The sequence below is a fragment of the Salvelinus sp. IW2-2015 genome, linkage group LG13, assembly GCF_002910315.2.
Source record: "Salvelinus sp. IW2-2015 linkage group LG13, ASM291031v2, whole genome shotgun sequence".
NCBI classification, from domain to species: Eukaryota; Metazoa; Chordata; class Actinopteri; order Salmoniformes; family Salmonidae; genus Salvelinus; species Salvelinus sp. IW2-2015.
The window spans coordinates 42,374,732-42,392,830 of NC_036853.1; the positions used below are offsets into that span (position 1 = coordinate 42,374,732).

At 44.3% G+C, this 18,099-nt stretch overlaps 1 protein-coding gene across 8 annotated transcripts in view; it reads left to right on the forward strand.

Moving 5' to 3' along the window:
• cntrob (centrobin, centrosomal BRCA2 interacting protein) overlaps positions 1-18,099 on the forward strand; it is a 31,085-nt gene that overhangs the window by 7,270 nt on the left and 5,716 nt on the right. For 4 of the 8 annotated variants that reach the window (XM_023998316.2, XM_023998322.2, XM_023998315.3 and 1 more), the window contains exons 5-17: positions 735-801; positions 929-1,058; positions 1,358-1,474; positions 3,180-3,296; positions 3,510-3,608; positions 3,700-3,903; positions 4,198-4,365; positions 4,466-4,572; positions 6,985-7,089; positions 7,186-7,327; positions 7,588-7,762; positions 9,925-10,125; positions 14,433-14,632. In XM_023998316.2, the coding sequence (XP_023854084.1) occupies positions 735-801; positions 929-1,058; positions 1,358-1,474; positions 3,180-3,296; positions 3,510-3,608; positions 3,700-3,903; positions 4,198-4,365; positions 4,466-4,572; positions 6,985-7,089; positions 7,186-7,327; positions 7,588-7,762; positions 9,925-10,125; positions 14,433-14,632 (1,832 nt within the window). The remainder of the gene's footprint in view (positions 1-734; positions 802-928; positions 1,059-1,357; positions 1,475-3,179; positions 3,297-3,509; positions 3,609-3,699; positions 3,904-4,197; positions 4,366-4,465; positions 4,573-6,984; positions 7,090-7,185; positions 7,328-7,587; positions 7,763-9,924; positions 10,126-14,432; positions 14,633-18,099) is intronic. The other 4 variants (XM_023998318.2, XM_023998317.2, XM_023998319.2 and 1 more) reach the window with 4 other exon arrangements.

Consider the following 18,099-nt stretch of genomic DNA (forward strand, 5'->3'; position numbering starts at 1 on the left):
AGTTATCAATACTAGCTTATTTCCCAAATATTCTAACCTACGAAGGTGTTGTCCTAAAGTTGTGGTTTTCAAAAATAACAAGAATGAAAGTTAGACTAGGCGTAGTCTATTCTCAATCACAGCTTTATAAAAGATCGAACAAAGCTTTATGAAAGATGGAACAAACAATATTATTATCAAGTTCTGATGACTAGAGACCGCTTCTACCCAGCCTGTAGGCCTATAACCTAGCTCACTATGGTAAAACAGCCCGTTCCTCATTGGTCACTGCTGCATCATGTGTGCGCCACACACAAACCTTTTCTGCTCCTCCACAAGAAAGGAATATTAGAAAAGATTTGCCATTGCCTGCATTTAGCCTCTGCTCAGGCTTTCAACAACATTGTCTTTCGCCATGATTCGTCCAGTTGCATTTTTTTTGCGCTATGGCACAACTGTAGTTTTAGCACACTTTTTGGGGGGGTGATCGCATCGTATATAACAATGTTTTATGGGAACATAATCACGATAGGACAGAGGTTGACATCACCCAACCCTAGGTGGAACCACCACCATATTGCTTACACCTATCCAATCCTTTTAGATCTGTGCCCAGGGGGTAGGGGCTGATTTTGTATTTGGGATTCAGGGAATGGATTACACACACTGAAGAAAAAGGAGACAGACAGACACGCCACTCTCACAAACACACACACAAACTTTGTTAATATGGTATTCCCTGTATTGTCCTGCAGGAGGTAGCAGTGTTACAGAGAGTCCCAACCAGTCATTTAACAGTGACAGCACCTCACAGCTACTCGGGTAACACTACACACCTTCTCTATTTTAGTTTTTCGATACGTTTTTGTGTTCTCTATAATAGCTATGTTGTCGGTACGTATTTGACTAAATGTAAAACAAATTGCACTTTTCTTATTCTCTTCTCCAGTGGTGGGATAGGAGGTTTAGAGGAGTTGTTCCCGCGGTATTCTTTTCGTCTGCGTTCTGATGGTGTCTTCTCCTCCCCGGAAGCCACTGTCCTTAGGGAGAGCCTAGACAGGGAGAGGACCAGCCGCAAGGTAAACACACGCACACTGATCCTGATATGATCTTTGGCCCCAATACCTTCCAATTCCTGAGGATCAGCCCTGCTTTAGCCTGCTCTAGCCTGTTCAGTGTCTAACCCCTCTCTATGTGCCAGTATGAGGGGCAGATGTGTGTGTGTGTGAGGGGCAAGTGTTGCCTGGTGTGTAACTGTGTGCGTCTATAGTAGGGTTGTCACGGTACCACTATCCCAAAACTGGTATTGGGACAAACTTAGTCAGGAGCAGTGTGAGGGGCAGGGGCTGCTGGTTTGTGACGTTACGTTTGTCTCTAGCAGTGTGAGGGGCACGTGCTGGTGTTGCAGAGTAAGGCTCTGGAGCTGCAGCAACGATTGGCTCTCGCTTTGTCAGCTGACAGGAAGAAGGATGTCATGATCGAGCAGCTGGATAAGGTGTGGACACACCTTACACTCATACACACTCTTGCTCTCTCTCTCTCTAGCTCTCTCCCACACACATGCAAATCTTTAGGATGGGTGTTATCTACAGTACCAGTCAAAAGTTTGGACACACCTACTCTTTCAAGGGTTTTTCTTTATTTTTACTATTTTCTACTTTGTAGAATAATATTGAAGACATCTAAACTGTGAATTAACACATATGGAATCATGTAGTAACCAAAACAGTGTTAAACAAATCAAAATATATTTTAGATTTTAGGTTCTTCAAAGTACACACCCTTTGCCTTGATGACAACTTTGCACACTCTTGGCATTCTCTCAACCAGCTTCAACTGGAATGTCTTGAAGGAGTTCCCACATATGCTGAGCACTTGGCTGCTTTTCCTTCACTCTGCGGTCCAACTCATCCCAAATCATTTCAATTGGGTTGAGGTCGGGTGATTGTGAAGGCCAGGTCATCTGATGCAGCACTCCATCACTCTCCTTCTTGGTCAAATAGCCCTTACACAGCCTGGAGGTGTGTTTTGGGTCATTGTCCTGTTGAAAAACAAATGATAGTCCCACTAATTGCACAACAGATGGGATGGTGTATCGCTGTGGTAGCCATGCTGGTTAAGTTTGCCTTGAATTCTAAATAAATCACAGACAGTGTCGCCAGAAAAGCACCATCACACCACCTCCATGCTTCACGTGGGAACCACACATGCAGAGATCATCCGTCCACTTACTCTGCATCTCACAAAGACATGGCGGTTGGAACCAGAAATCTACAAATTAGACTCATCAGACCAAAGGGCAGATTTTCACCCGTTTAATATCCATTGATTCTCGCAGTCTCCTCTGAACAGTCGATGTGTCTGTTACTTGAACTCTGGGACGTATTTATTTGGGCTGCAATCTGAGATGCAGTTAACTCTAATGAACGTATCCTCTGCAGCAGAAGTAACTCTGGGTCTTCCTTTCCTGTGGTGGTCTTCATGAGAGCCAGTTTAATCCTAGCGCTTGATGGTTTTTGCATCTGCACTTGAATAAACTTTAAAAGTTATTGACATTTTCCGTTTTGACTGACCTTCATGTCTTAAAGTAATGATAGACTGTCGTTTGTCTTTGCTTACTTGAGCTGTTCTTGCCGTAATATGGACTTTTGTCTTTTACCAAATAGGGCTATCTTTTATATACCAACCCTCCCTTGTCACAACACAACTGATGGCTCAAACGCATTAAGGAAAGAAATTCCACAAATTAACTTTTAACATATTTTGATTTGTTTAACACCTCTGGTTGCTACGTGATTCCATATGTGTTATTTAATAATTTTGATGACTTCACTATTGTTCTTCAATGTAGAAAATAGTACAAATAAAGAAAAACCTTGAATGAGACACACAGGTACAAACACATGCTTACGCACACATTGATGTTGTATGGTGGTATTGAAAATGTTGTGTTGTGGATATGCGGTGGTGTAGGGTTTTATCTTTAGCTCATTCAGTACAAACATAGTTCACTGTTTTATATGTAATGTGGGTGCTTTGGTGTGTTTGGACCCCAGGAAGAGTAGCTAATGGGGATCCCCAATAAATACAAATGAGTAGGTGTGTCCAAACTTTTGACTCATACTGTATATGGTGAAAATATCAGAGGCCAAGGTGGAGCTGTCACCATATATTACTAATAACCTGTGTGTGTCTATCAGACCCTGGCTAAGGTGGTTGAAGGCTGGAGGAAACATGAGCAGGAGAAGAGTGAGGGAGTGAAGAGACTACAGCAAGAGAAGGAGCTGGCGGAGAGACGACATACAAAGCAGCAAGAGGTAGCACAAACACAGTATTTATGTGCCTACAAAGATTTAACATGTTGCTGCCTTGCATCCATAGAATTTGACAGTGGTTACATTTCCACACCACCATCCCACATCTTTATACCAAACCAAGTGGCGGGACTGTCATTGGCTGTTGTTATCATCACATATACATAGGATTCACAAATGTCACTACGAGTGTGTGCATGCATGTGTGTTTTCCAGACCCTTGGTCAATTAGAGCAGTCTCTGGCTCAGGTTGCCGAGGCCCTGGAGCAAGAACAGAAACACACTGAGGAACTACAGAGAACCAACAGACAGCTGGTGAGTAACACACACACACAGCCACATTCTCTCGCACTATCATTTACACCTATCTGACTCTGTCTGTGTGTGTGTGTGTGTGTGTGTGTAGGAGCTGCGGCTGGTGGAGTTGGAAGGGTCTCTGTGTGATTGTAGGCATGAGTGTGAGCTCTTGTGTGTGGAGCGAGACGGGCTGCATCTACAGGCCCAGGAAGCCCAGGCTGCTCTGACCTGCCTCCAGGAACAAACAGCCAATGAGAGAAGATCGCTGGAGGACCAGACAGTCCAGCTAGCCAATCAACTGCAAGAGGAGAGGGTGGGTTTGTTTCTCCTGTCCAACATTTTGTAATGTCCGTTTAAATCATTCAACTGAAATTGTTACTAAATAACATGTTTGCCGCAAACGGAAGCCTTGAAAGCAGCTCTGGTCTGTTATTTAGCAACTAACAGCAGTCTCTAACTAGCATTTCCATTTATGAAGTGTTTTTTTTAAATTGTGCATGAAGCGTACCTCATGGAATCAATGTCCTTTAAATAACTCAAAGCATCTTGAATTGGAGTTCATTCTAAATTGACCCCATCCTGTGTGTGTGCGTGTGTTTGTTTGTAGGAGTGCAAGCAGCGAGAGGAGCAGCATTTGTTGGAGGTAAGACAGGTGTTGGAGGAGGTGAGGGGAGAGTTGACCAAAGAGAGGGGGAGACTGCTACAGCTGGAGGAGGAGAAACTGGAGGCGCGGAGAGAGTGGGACACGGAGCGCATGGATTGGGCTCTGGAACAGGTACATATATTTGTCTGTGTTTACAAGATCTTATGACTCTGGGGGTTTGTTTACAAAATTGGGGGTCTGGGGGTTTGTTTACAAAATTTTGTGTGTGTAGGCCCGATTTGAAGCCCAGCGTTCTCAGTTGGAAGTAAAGCTGAAACAGGAGACTGAGAGACTGTCAGCTTCACAGCAGGAACACATTGCCCTTAAAGAACAGCACAGGTACACACAAACACAAACGCCACTAGGGGTGATAAAGTCCTAGACCACAGTTATTTTACCCACACGCAAGCATACAAGGCCCTCCCTCGTCCACCATTTGGCAAATCAGATCATGACTCTGTACTCCTGCTAACTGTTTACAAGCAGAAACTAAAACAGGAAGTACCCGTGACTTGCTCCATTGAGAAATGGTCACCAGAAACAGAGATTATGCCTCAGGACTGCTTTGCTAACGCTGATTGGAATATGTTTTGAGACTGCGTCGATAACATTGACAAGCTAACCACCTCTGTTACAGGCTTTATTCGAAAATGCATCAGCGACGACGTCCCAACGGTGAGGGTTCGCTGCTTCCCCAATCAAAAACCTTGGATTAACACCGATGTTGGTGCTAAACTAAAGAACGGGGCTACCACACATAGCTATCGTAGACAACCCTAAGGCTACGGCCATGGACAGGAATAAGTACAAKAAGTCCTGCTATGACCTCTGCAGAGTCATCAAACGAGCAGGACAATATAGGAATGAAGTGGAATCATATTACACAGCCTCCGACGTCCACCACATGTGGCAGGGGCTACAGTCCATTATGGATTACGAAGGAAGACCCAACCGTGATCTGCCCAACGATGCCTCTTTACCTCAATGCATTTTATGCATGCTTTGACAACAACTTTGTGCCGGGTGTGAGGGCCTTCCCCGACCAAGAGGATTGGGTGATCTCGCTCTCCGAGGCCGACATGAAAGGTCTTCAATCAGGGTAACACCCACAATTCCGTGGGGCCCGACGGTATTCCAGGGCGTGTTCTCAGAGCATGCGCAGGACAGTTGTCAGGCATATTCACGGTCATTTTCAACCTCTCCTTGTCCCAGTCTGTAATCCCCACATGTTTTAATATGACCACCATCATGTAGCACTCACTTCTGTAATCATGAAGTGCTTTGAGAGGCTGGTTATGGCACACATTAACTCCACCATCCCAGACACCCTAAACCCACTAATTTGCATACCGCTCCAACAGATCCATAGATGACTCAATCACTCTACACACTGCCGTCACCCACCTAGATAAGTGGAATACCTATGTGAGAATGCTGTTCATTCTGACGTAGGGCGACATTGTAAATAAGCTCACCAAGCTTAGGACTCTGGGTCTGAACACCTCCCTCAGGAACTAAATCCTGGACTTCCTGGCGGGCTGACCCGTGGTGGTGAGGGTAGGCTACATCACCTCCGCCATGCTGACCCTCAAAACAGAGTTCCCTCCTGTACTCCCACGCACGACTCCAACACCATCATCAACTTTGCTGACGACACGACGGTGGTAGGCCTAATCACCGTCAACAACAAGTCAGCCTATAGGGAGTAGGTCAGTGACCTGGCAGTGTGGTGCCAGAGCAACAACCTCTCCCTTAACGTCAGTAAGACCAAGGAGCTGATCGTGGACTACAGGAAACGTAGTAGTCCACATTGACAGTGGAGCAGGTCGAGAACTTCAAGTTCCTCGTTGTACAAATCACTAAAGAATTAAAACTCGTCATGAAGAAGGCCCGGCAGCGCCTCTTCCCCCTCAGGAGGTTGAAAAAGTTTGGCATGGGCCCTCAAATCCTCAAAAAGTTCTACAGCTGTACCATTGAGAGCATCTTGACTGGCTGTATCACTGCTTGGTATGGCAACAGCACCGCCCTTGATCACATGGCGCTACAGAGGGTTGTGCGGACAGCCCAGTACATCACTGGGGCCGAGCTCCCTGCCATCCAGGACATCTATATCAGTCAGTGTGGAAGGAAGGCCCGGAAAATCGCTGAAGACTCTATCCACCCAAACCATAGACTACTCTCTCTCTGCTTCTGCATAGCAAGCGGTACCGGTGCAACAAGTCTGACACCAACAGGTTCTTGAACAGCTTCTATCCCTAAGCAATAAGACGTATAAATAGCTAACAAAATAGCTACACGGACTATCTGAATTAACTTTATTTTTGCACTGTCTGTGCGCACTCACAGGGCCCTACACACTCACTCCATCATCTGTTCCCTCACATATAATATGCACATACATTTATAGTGACTACACACACGCACACCCACTCACATACAAGCTGCTGCTACTCTTGTCTTATATCCTGTTGCCTAGTCACCTTACCCCTATACATATCTACTTTCAATCACTCCAGTATCCCTGCACATTGTAAATATGCTTTTGGAACTGACCCTGTATATAGTACGCTTATTTACTTACTTATTGTGTTCTTCATACTTCGTCTTATTTCTTGTGTTTTTTATAGTATTACATTGTTATTGATTGTTGGGTTTTGAGTTTGCAAGAAAGGCATTTCACTGTACTTGTGCATGCGACATTGAAACTTGAACACACACACACATTTCCACAGTGTTGACGTGTGTTTTCAGGAATCAGCTGCTGGATCTGAGTGCTCGCCATGAGAGAGAACTTTCCTCCCAGTTACAGCAACACCAGCAGCACACACTGACACTCACCCAGGACTACCAGACCAGGTAACACACACACACACACACACGGAAAGTTTATCACACCAGGTTGGTTTTTGCACTTGTAATGGTTTCTGCCCATTTTTTGTGTGTGTGTGTCAGGCTGGCCCACTCCAAGCAGCAGTCTGTTTTGTTGGAGGAGAGCAGGAGGAGGCTCGAAGGGCAGAGAGAGGAGCTTGTGAGCAGACTGCAGAGTTTACTACGCTCCCATTGGACAGAAGCACTGAGACTGCTCAGTACACAGGTACACATACTCACACTCAAACAGTGTTTCCACACAGATCATTTATGTCACCTCCTTTTAAGAGAGATACTGACTTGCACTTTTTCTTTCTGCCTCTGTTAATGTTGGTTCGATGTAGCATGCCAAAAACTATGCTTATGGGACACTTGAATTAGGCTTGTGGTGTAGTTGATTTGCTATCATCCGTTTTTTCAATGGTCAAGGCACAGCCTTCTGAGCCAGCCACCAGAGGTACATGTGTGTGTGTGTTTGTTTTGCAGGCAGAAGGGTCTTCTCTTCCTTCGCTGTGGGACGAGCCCAAAGACTGGATGAACCAACATCTACTACAGGAACCATCATCTAGTTCACACATTACAGTACAGTACAGAGCTGCAGCTGACACGCACATGGTGCAGAGAGAGCAGGAGGGGGAGGAAGTTGCTCACTTGGCACAAGGTAATCAATAGGAACATTTTATGTTTTAAACCACTCTGCTTAAACTCACTGATTAGACCTTGTGTTTTAAACCACTCTGCTTAACTTCTACCGCGTCAGAAACCCGGATCCGGGAGCACCCCCCACCAGTAAAAAAGCTGAATAGCATAGCTAGCATAGCGTCACAAGTAAATAGTAGCATCTAAATATCATTCAATCACAAGTCCAAGATACCAGATGAAAGATCCACTTCTTGTGAATCCAGCAATCATTTCTGATTTTTAAAATGTTTTACAGGGAAGACACAATATGTAAATCTATTAGCTAACCACGTTAGCAAAAGAACCCATTTTTCTTTGTCCACCATTTTCTCTCCACCAGTAGCTATCACCAATTCGGCCAAATAAAGATATTGATAGCCACTAACAAGAAAAAAACTCATCAGATGACAGTCTGATAACATATTTTTGTAAGGATAGGGTTTGTTAGAAAAATGTGCATATTTCAGGTAGAAATCATAGTTTACAATTGCACCCACCATCACAACTCGACTAGAATAAATACAGACAGCAACATGTATTACCAATTTACTCATCATAAAACATTTCATAAAAATAGACAAAGCATAGCAATGGAAAGACACAGATCTTGTGAATTCAGACAATATTTCAGATTTTCTAAGCGTTTTACAGCGAAAACACAATAAATCGTTATATTAGCATACCACATGTGCAAACGTTACCCCAGCATGAATTCAAGGCAACGGGAGCATAACGTTATGATCACCAAAATATATTAATTTTTTTCACTAACCTTCTCAGAATTCTTCCGATGACACTCCTGTAACATCATATTACAACATACATATAGAGTTTGTTCGAAAATGTGCATATTTAGCCACAAAAAACGTGGTTATACAATGAGAATAGTAGCAAAACTGGCCTGAAAATGTCGGGCGCCTATCTTTGAGAGTGATCTAGTCTAATCGATAGCTAATCTAAACTTGACTAAAAAATACAGGGTTGACAGGAATCGAAAGACAAATTAGTTCTTAATGCAATCGCTGACTTACATTTCTAAAATTATCCTTACTGTGCAATACCGGGTCCGCCAAAGCGAAGCTACACATAACAAAATGGCGATATATGCGTTAAAAAATTTTCAACAGAACAGCGATTTATCATCATAAATAGTCTTACTATGAGCTGTTCTTCCATCAGAATCTTGGGCAATGTATCCTTTCTCGGTCTAATCGTCTTTTGGTCGAAAGATGTCTCTTGTCCCGTCGAAATGGCCAATAACGTTCGGTATGTACAGGAAACGTGCCCAGCTCATGGAAGGGCGTCACAAATAAATGCCTCAAAATCGCACTAAACGGATATAAATTGCTATAAAAGCGTTTAAATTAACTACCTTATGATGTTTTAACACTATAACAAGTAAAAACATGACCGCGATATATTACTGGCTAAACCAAGGCTTGGAAAGAGTCGGTCCAACGTCCTTCTTTAAAACTGACCTGGGACCAGAGGCCAAGATTTCTGAAATCTCACTCCCTGTCAGGAAAAGTGCTGTAGATAGAGTTCTGTTCCACTCAGAGACATAATTCCAACGGTTATAGAAACTAGAGAGTGTTTTCTATCCAATAATATGCATATTGTACGAGCAAGAATTGACTACTAGGCAGTTTAATTTGGCAATGTCAAAAAAATGAAAGTGCTAACAGCACCCCCTATTGACAAAAGGTTAAACTCACTGATTGGACCACTCAAACCTGAAAGTGCTAGCTTCTCAAACCTTCAAACGGTGCCAGAGATCAAGCACTGATTCTCTATTCCCAAGGATACGGTGTTGATGTCTGGCTTGTGAGGCTACATTCAAATCAAACATTGCATGCTGAGAAAAACGCACATAAACAACACTTTCAAGGTAAATGGTGGCAAATCCACAAGCCCCCATTGCCATCTTTTTTTGTCAGTCACTTTTATTTTGCGATTTCTAAGCTCAAAAATAATTTTGCAAATGTGCTCATGAAACATTAATATGGTTTGCACCGGCCCAAACGTGTGTATAATGATTGCACTGTAGAGTCCTGCAGTGTCTCAGTTGAGAGAAGTGCTTTCTCTTTTGTTATTCTTTTTATATTTTTGTTAGTATAATTATTATTATATTTGTTTCACCAGACGCTCAAGCAGTGGTCCTCCGACTCTCCAGAGAGAGAGGAGAATTAAGTGGAGAGGGTGAAGCAAGAGCGATAACAGAGGGAAGAGAGAGAAGATGGGAGAGAGGGGCAGGAAGAGAAGAGAGTGGAAACCTCAGCGTGCTGAACCACACTCTCTCCTTCAACCTTCTGGAGCCACAACTAGACACCACCAACATGACAGGTACCCACACACACACGCACGTCCAGCTAGAAACCAACATGACGGTAGGGCTGGGAATTGCTAGGGACCTCACGATACGATCACGATACTTTGGTGCCGATACAATATGTACTGTGATTTTTATTGCGATTCGTTGTTCCAATCATATTGCTCATCATATGTCTGCTGCTGAGGGACAAAAGAGAGCTATGAGAAAACAAGTTTTGATCAGTCATTGAAATAAGTGCTGAAAACAAATTGTCTCCCTATTTAAAAAGATGGAGAACAGGCTATGAAGGAAAAATACTGGCGTTTTGGTGCAAGTACAGCCAACTAGCGCAAAAATTATATTGTGATTATAGTCCAAACAATACGATATATTGTCAAAAATAGTATCCTTTTATTTTTACTTTTTTTTTTCAATCGGGTACACACATGTTCGCAGGCACAAACAAACACACACTTGCACATTTTGTTCTTCTATCCTCGTGGGGACATAAAATGAATTTATATTCAAAATCCTGTTTACCCTAACCTGTAACCCAAACCCTAAACCTCTTACCCCTAACCCTCATTGTAAGCATAACCCTAATTTTAATCCTAAACCTAACCACTGAGTTTAAAATAGCATTTGTCCTCATGGGGACGTGGGAGAATTGTCCATGCGGGAACCTTTGGGGATTTTCGGTCCCCACCCACAAGGATAGAAGAACCAACCACACACACACACAGCCAGAAACCACCAACCTGACAAAAACTCAGGTGTGTGTGTGTGTATGTATATTGTGTAGGTATCACAGGAGGTTGATGGCACCTTAATTGAGAAGGACGGGCTCGTGGTAATAGCTGCAATGGAATAGGTGGAATGGTATTCAACACATCAAACACATGATTTCCACTTGTTTGATGCCATTCCATTTGCTCCGTTCCAGCCATTATTATGAGCCGTCCTCCCCTCAGCAGCCTCCACTGGTAGGTATTGCACTCACATATTCGGGTGTGTGTGACATGACTGTGCAGTAGCCTAATAGTCATCTCACCTCTAATCTGTTAATGTCGGAATTGGATTTATGCAGTCTCCCTGAATCCTGCCACCAGAGCCAAAAATATGTACAGTAATGCCAACACACTCACACACTATCACAATCTGGTCTGCCCTCATCCTTCTACTACCAGAGCCAAATATATACTTACACTAACACACAATGACACACACTAACACAATTGTCTCTTCTGCAACCTGAGCTAAATATACGATAATGCTGCCCTGGGTGTGACCAGTGTGAAATCAAATGTTATTAGCCACATGCTCCGAATACAAAAGGTGTAGACCTTACAGTGAAATGCTTACTTATGAGCCCCTAACCAACAATGCAGTTAAAAAAAATACGGATAAGAATAAGAAATAAAAGTAACAAGTAATTAAAGAGCAGCAGTAAAATAACAATAGCGAGACTATATACAGGGGGGTACCGGTACAGAGTCAATGTCAATGTGCGGGGGCACCGGTGTCGAGGTGTACATGTAATAACTCTACCTACATGTAAAATGTACATGTAGGTAGAGTTATTAAAGTGACTATGCAAAGATAATAACAGAGAGAAGCAGCAGCGTTCCAGAGGGGGGGAGGCAATGCAAATAGTCTGGGTAGCCATTTGATTAGGTGTTCAGGAGTCTTATGGCTTGGGGGTAGAAGCTGTTTAGAAGCCTCTTGGACCTAGACTTGGCGCTCTGGGACCGCTTGCCATGCGGTAGCAGAGAGAACAGTCTAGGACTAGGGTGGCTGGAGTCTGACCATTTTTAGGGCCTTCCTCTGACACCGCCTGGTGTAGAGGTCCTGGATGTCAGGAAGCTTGTCCCCAGTGATGTACTGGGCAATTAGCAATACCCTCTGTAGTGCCTTGCGGTCGGAGGCCGAGCAGTTATCATACCAGGCAGTGACGCAACCAGTGAGGATGCTCTCGATGGTGCAGCTGTAGAACTTTTTGAGGATTTGAGAACCCATGCCAAATCTTTTCAGTCTCCTGAGGGTGAATAGGTTTTGTCGTGCCCTCTTCACGACTGTCTTGGTGTGCATGGACCATGTTAGCCTGGCCGTGCAGTCATGAGTGAACAGAGAGTACAGGAGGGGACTGAGCACGCACCCCTGAGGGGCCCCTGTGTTGAGGATCTGCAAGGCGGATTTGTTATTAACTACTCTTACCACTGTCAGGAAGTCCAGGATCCAGTTGCAGAGGGAGGTGTTTAGTCCCAGGGTCCTTAGCTTATTGATGAGCTTTGAGGGCACTATGGTGTTGAACACTGAGCTGTAGTCAATGAATAGCATTCTCACATAGGTGTTCCTTTTGTCCAGGTGGGAAAGAGCAGTGTGGAGTGCAGTAGAGATTGCATCATCTGTGGATCTTTTGGGTTGGTATGCAAATTGGAGTGGATTTAGGGTTTCTGGGATAATGATGTTGTGAGCCATGACCAGCCTTTCGAAGCACTTCATGGCTACAGTCGTGAGTGCTAAGGGTCGGTAGTCATTTAGGCAGGTTACCTTTGTGTTTTTGGGCACAGGCACTATGGTGGTCTGCTTAAAACATGTTGGTATTAGACTTGGACAGGGAGAGGTTGAAAATGTCAGTGAAGACACTTGCCAGTTGGTCAGCGCATGCTCGCAGTACACGTCCTGATAATCCGTCTGGCCCTGCGACCTTGTGAATGTTGACCTGTCTAAAGGTCTTACATCGGCCGAGGAGAGCGTCTTCCGGAACAGCTGATGCTCTCATGCATGTTTCAGTGTTATTTGCCTCAAAGCGAGCATAGAAGTAGTTTAGCTCGTCTGGTAGGTTTGTGTCACTGAGCAGCTCTCGGCTGTGCTTCCCTTTTGTAGTCTATAATGGTTTGCAAGCCCTGCCACATCCGACGAGCGTCAGAGCCGGTGTAGTATGATTCGATCTTAGTCCTGTATTGATGGTTCGTCGGAGGGCATAGCGGGATTCGTTATAAGCTTCCGGGTTAGAGTCCCGCGCCTTGAAAGCGGCAGCTCTAGCCTTTAGCTCTGTGGGGATGTTGCCTGTAATCCATGGCTTCTGGTTGGGGCATGTACTTACGGTCACTGTCATCGATGCACTTATTGATGAAGCCAATGACTGATGTGGTGTACTCCTCATTGCCATCGGAGGAATCCCGGAACATATTCCAGTCTGTGCTAGCAAAACAGTCCTGTTGCTTAGCATCTGCCTCATCTGACCACTTTTTTATTGATCTAGTCATTGGTGCTTCCTGCTTTAATTTTTGCTTGTAAGCCGGAATCAGGAGGATAGAATTATGGTCAGATTTGCCAAATGGTGGGAGAGCTTTGTATGCGTCTGTGTGTGGAGTAAAGGTGGTCCAGAGTTTGTTTGTTTTCTCTCTCTGGTTGCACATTTAACATGCTGATAGAAATTTGGTAAAACAGTTTTAAGTTTCCCTGCATTAAAGTCCCCTGCTACTAGGAGCGCCACCTCTGGGTGAGCGTTTTCTTGTTTGCTTATGGCGGAATACAGCTCATTCAATGCTGTCTTAGTGCCAGCCTCTGACTGTGGTGGTATGTAAACAGCTACGAAAAATACAGATAAACTCTCTAGGTAGGTAGTGTGGTCTACAGTTTATCATGAGATATTCTACCTCAGGCGAGCAATAGCTCGAGACTTCCTTAGATATCGTGCACCAGTTGTTATTTACAAAAATTCATAGTCCGCCGCCCCTTGTCTTACCAGACGCCGCTGTTCTATCCTGCCGGTGCAGCGTATAACCAGCCAGCTAGCTGTATGTTGATAGTGTCTTCGTTCAGCCACGTTGCTGTGAAGCATAAGATATTACAGTCTTGAATGTCCCGTTGGTAGTTTCATCTTCCGCGTAGGTCATCTATTTTTATTGTCCAAAGATTGCAAGCAGAATGGAAGGAAGTGGGKTTTTTTTTTGATCACATACGAATTCTCAGAAGGCAGCCCGCCCTCCGGCCCCTTTTTCTGCACCTCATCTTCACGCAAATCACGGGGATCTGGGCCTGTTCACGATAATGCAGTATATCGTTCGCGTTTGCCTCGTCAGACTCGTTAAAGGAAAAAAAGGATTCTGCCAGTCCGTGGTGAGTAATCGCAGTCCTGATCTCCAGAAGTTATTTTTGGTCATAAGAGACGGTAGCAGCAACATGTACAAAATAAGTTAAAAAAAAAGTTACAAACAACGCAAATAAATGAACAAAAAAGCACAATCGTACACATCCTGGGTTAATCTCTCTACACAGCTAAATATACTCTACGCTTGTGTCTACATCGCCACTTTTCTGTGTGTTTGTGCAGCAGGACTTGAAGAGCTGTGTGACAGAGGGGGAGATCTGAGGGGATGTGTGGCGGAGGAAGAGGAGCATAAGGGAGAAAGACAGAGAGCTGAGAGTGGAGAGAGGCAACAGTGGGCGGAGAGGGGTCCCAGCCTCACCTCTGGCCCCAGCCCTAGCTTTGACCCCGGAAGGAGGAGTGAACTACAGTACTATGTCTCCATGGTGAGTACCTCTCTCTTGCTATCTGTGACACAAACTCACACTCTGTCTGTGTTCTCTTTACTTTCACTTACACACAGTTCTCTAAAGTGCATTCGGAAAGTATTCAGACCCCTTGACTTTTTCCACATTTTGTTACGTTACAGCCTTATTTTAAAGGTGATAACGTTTTTTTTCCTCATCAATCTACACACAATCTACCCATAATGACAAAGAAAAAACAGGTTTAAATTTTGGGGGGCAAATTTATACAAAAAAAGCCCAGGAAATATCACGTTTACATAAGTATTTAGACACTTTACTCTGTACTTTGTTGAAGCACCTTTTGCAGCAATTACAAGCTTTGCACACCTGTATTTGGGGAGTTTCTCCCATTCTTTTCTGCAGATCCTCAAGTTCTGTCAGGTTTGATGGGGAGCGTTACTGCACAGCTATTTTCGGTCTCTCCAGAGATGTTCGATCGTGTTCAAGTCCGGGCTCTGGCTGGGCCACTCAAGGACATTCAGAGACTTGTTCCGAAGCCACTCCTGCTTTGTCTTGGCTGTGTGCTTATATGGTCGTTGTCCTGTTGGAAGGGGAACCTTCCCAGTCTGAGGTCCCGAGCGCTCTGAAGCTGGTTTTCATCAAGGATCTCTTTGTACTTTGCTCTGTTCATCTTTCCCTTGATCCTGACTAATCTTCCGGTCCCTAAAGGTAAAAAAACATCCCCACAGCATGATGCTGCCACCACCATGCTTCACCGTAGGGATGGTGCCAGGTTTCCTCCAGACGTGATACTTGGCATTCAGGACAAATAGTATAATTTGGTTTCATCAGACCAGAGAATCTCATTTTCTGAAAGTCTTTAGGTGCCTTTTGGCAAACTCCAAGCGGGCTGGCATGTGCTTTTTACTGAGGAGTGGCTTCCCCCTGGCCACTCTACCATAAAAGCCTGAGATGGAGAGCTGCAGAGATTCCTTCTGGAAGGTTTTCCACATATGAACTCTGGAGCTCTGTCAGAGTGACCATCATGTTGTTGGTCACCTCCCTGTCCAAGGCCATTCTCCCCCGATTGCTCAGTTTGACGGCTCTAGGAAAGAGTCTTGGTCGTTCCAAACTTCTTCCATTTAAGAATGATGGAGGCCACTGTGTTCTTGGGGACCTTCAATGCTGCAGAAATGTTTTGGTACCCTTCCCCAGATCTGTGCCTCGACACAATCCTGTCTTGGAGCTCTATTCCTTTGACCTCATGGCTTGGTTTTGGCTCTGAAATGCACTGTCAACTGTGGGACCTTACATATACAGTTTTACATCTACTGGTTTTACTGTTTATTTCTTTTTATACATTTGCAAAAATTTCTAGACTTGTTTTGACTTTGTCAGTATGGGGTGTTTATTTGTTATTTAATCAATTTTAAAATAAGGTTGTAATGTAACAAAATGTGGGAAAAGTCAAGGGGTTTGAATACTTAACGGATGGACTGTAAATGTCTGGATTTGATTAGCGCTTTGATTTCAGCCTGATGCTGATCCATACATTAACCTGTTAAACTCTGGTGGAATTTTCTAAACAACGCCTAATATTGTATAATACCCTCAAAGTACATTTTGGTTTTAAAACTGTCTTACAAACCCATGCTTAGTACTGTTAGAAAGGTAATAACTGTGTTTCTGACACCTTTATCTGAATCCCAATGTGACTACAAGATGCAGCAGACCAAATAAAAACATACATTTACTGTTTTTTTGTGGGTGGGGGGGGGGGGTGCCTAAGAGATTTAAAAGTCTAGGTTTGAGATATAATATGTCACCAACTACTGTTCCAAAATATATATATATATTTTTTTACATTTATTTTTCTCAGATCTTATAGCTAATGGTGGCGCTCTAAACATGCAAATTCCCATTGAAAAACAGCCATTTTAAAAGTGCAGGGCTTGTGCAACATTCCATACCTTTTACAGGAATAAAATATACTGAACAACAATATAAATGCGACATGCAACAATTTCAAAACATTTACTGAGTTACAGTTCATATAAGGAAATCAGTCAATTGAAATACAATTTTCAGGCCCTAATCTATGGATTTCACATGACTGGGAATATAGATATGCATCTGTTGGTCACGTATACCTTTAAAAAAGGGTTAGTGACCTTTAAAAAAGGGTTAGGTTAATATCTGGTGTGACCACCATTTGCCTCATGCAGCGTGACACACCTTTGTGTAGAGTTGGTCAGGCTGTTGATTGTGGCCTGTGGAATGTTGTCCCACTCCTCTTCAATGGCTCTGCTGGATATTGGCAGGAACTGGAACACGCTGTCGTACACGTCTATCTAGAGCATCCCAACATACATGCTCAATGGGTGACATGTCTGGTGAGTATGCAGGCCATGGAAGAACTAGGACATTTTCAGCTTCCAGGAACAGATCCTTGTGACATGGGGCCGTGCATTATCATGCTGAAACATGAGGTGATGGCGGATGAATGGCATGACAATGGACCTGAGGATCTCATCACGGTATCTCTATGCATTCAAATTGCCATCGATAAAATGCAGTTGTGTCCGTTGTCCGTAGCTTATGCCTGCCCATACCAGAACCCCACCGCCACCATGGGGCACTCTGTTCACAACATTGACATCAGCAAACCGCTTGCCCACACGATGCTGTCTGCCATCTGGTACAGTTGAAACCGGGATTCATCTGTGAAGAGCGTACATCTCAAATCAAATGTATTTATAAAGCCCTTACATCAGCTGATATCTCAAAGTGCTGTACAGATACCCAGGCTAAAGCCCCAAACAGCAAGCAATGCAGGTGTAGACACACGGTGGCTTAGAAAAACTCCCTAGAAAGGCCAGAACCTAGGAAGAAACCTAGAGAGGAACCAGGCTATGAGGGGTGGCCAGTCCTCTTCTGGCTGTGCTGGGTGGAGATAACAGAACATGGCCAAGATGTTCAAATGTTCATAGATGACCAACAGGGTAAAATAATAATAATCACAGTGGTTGTCGAGGGTGCAACAGGTCAGCACCTCAGGAGTAAATGTCAGTTGGCTTTTCGTAGTCGATCACATTCAGAGTATCTCTACCTCTCCTGCTGTCTCTAGAGAGTTGAAAACAGCAGGTCTGGGACAGGTAGCACGTCCGGTGAACAGGTCAGGCAGGCAGGCGCGCTGTGGCCCCATCCGATGATAACTCCACCCACTTTGCCAAAGCACAGCCCCCACACCACTAGAGGGATATCGTCAACCACCAACTTACCATCCTGAGACAAGGCCGAGTATAGCCCACAAAGATCTCCGCCACGGCACAACCCAAGGGGGGGCGCCAACCCAGACAGGAAGACCACGTCAGTGACTCAACCCACTCAAGTGACGTACCCCTCCTAGGGACGGCATGAAAGAGCACCAGTAAGCCAGTGACTCGGCACCTGTAATAGGGTTAGAGGCAGAGAATCCCAGTGGAGAGAGGGGAACCGGCCAGGCA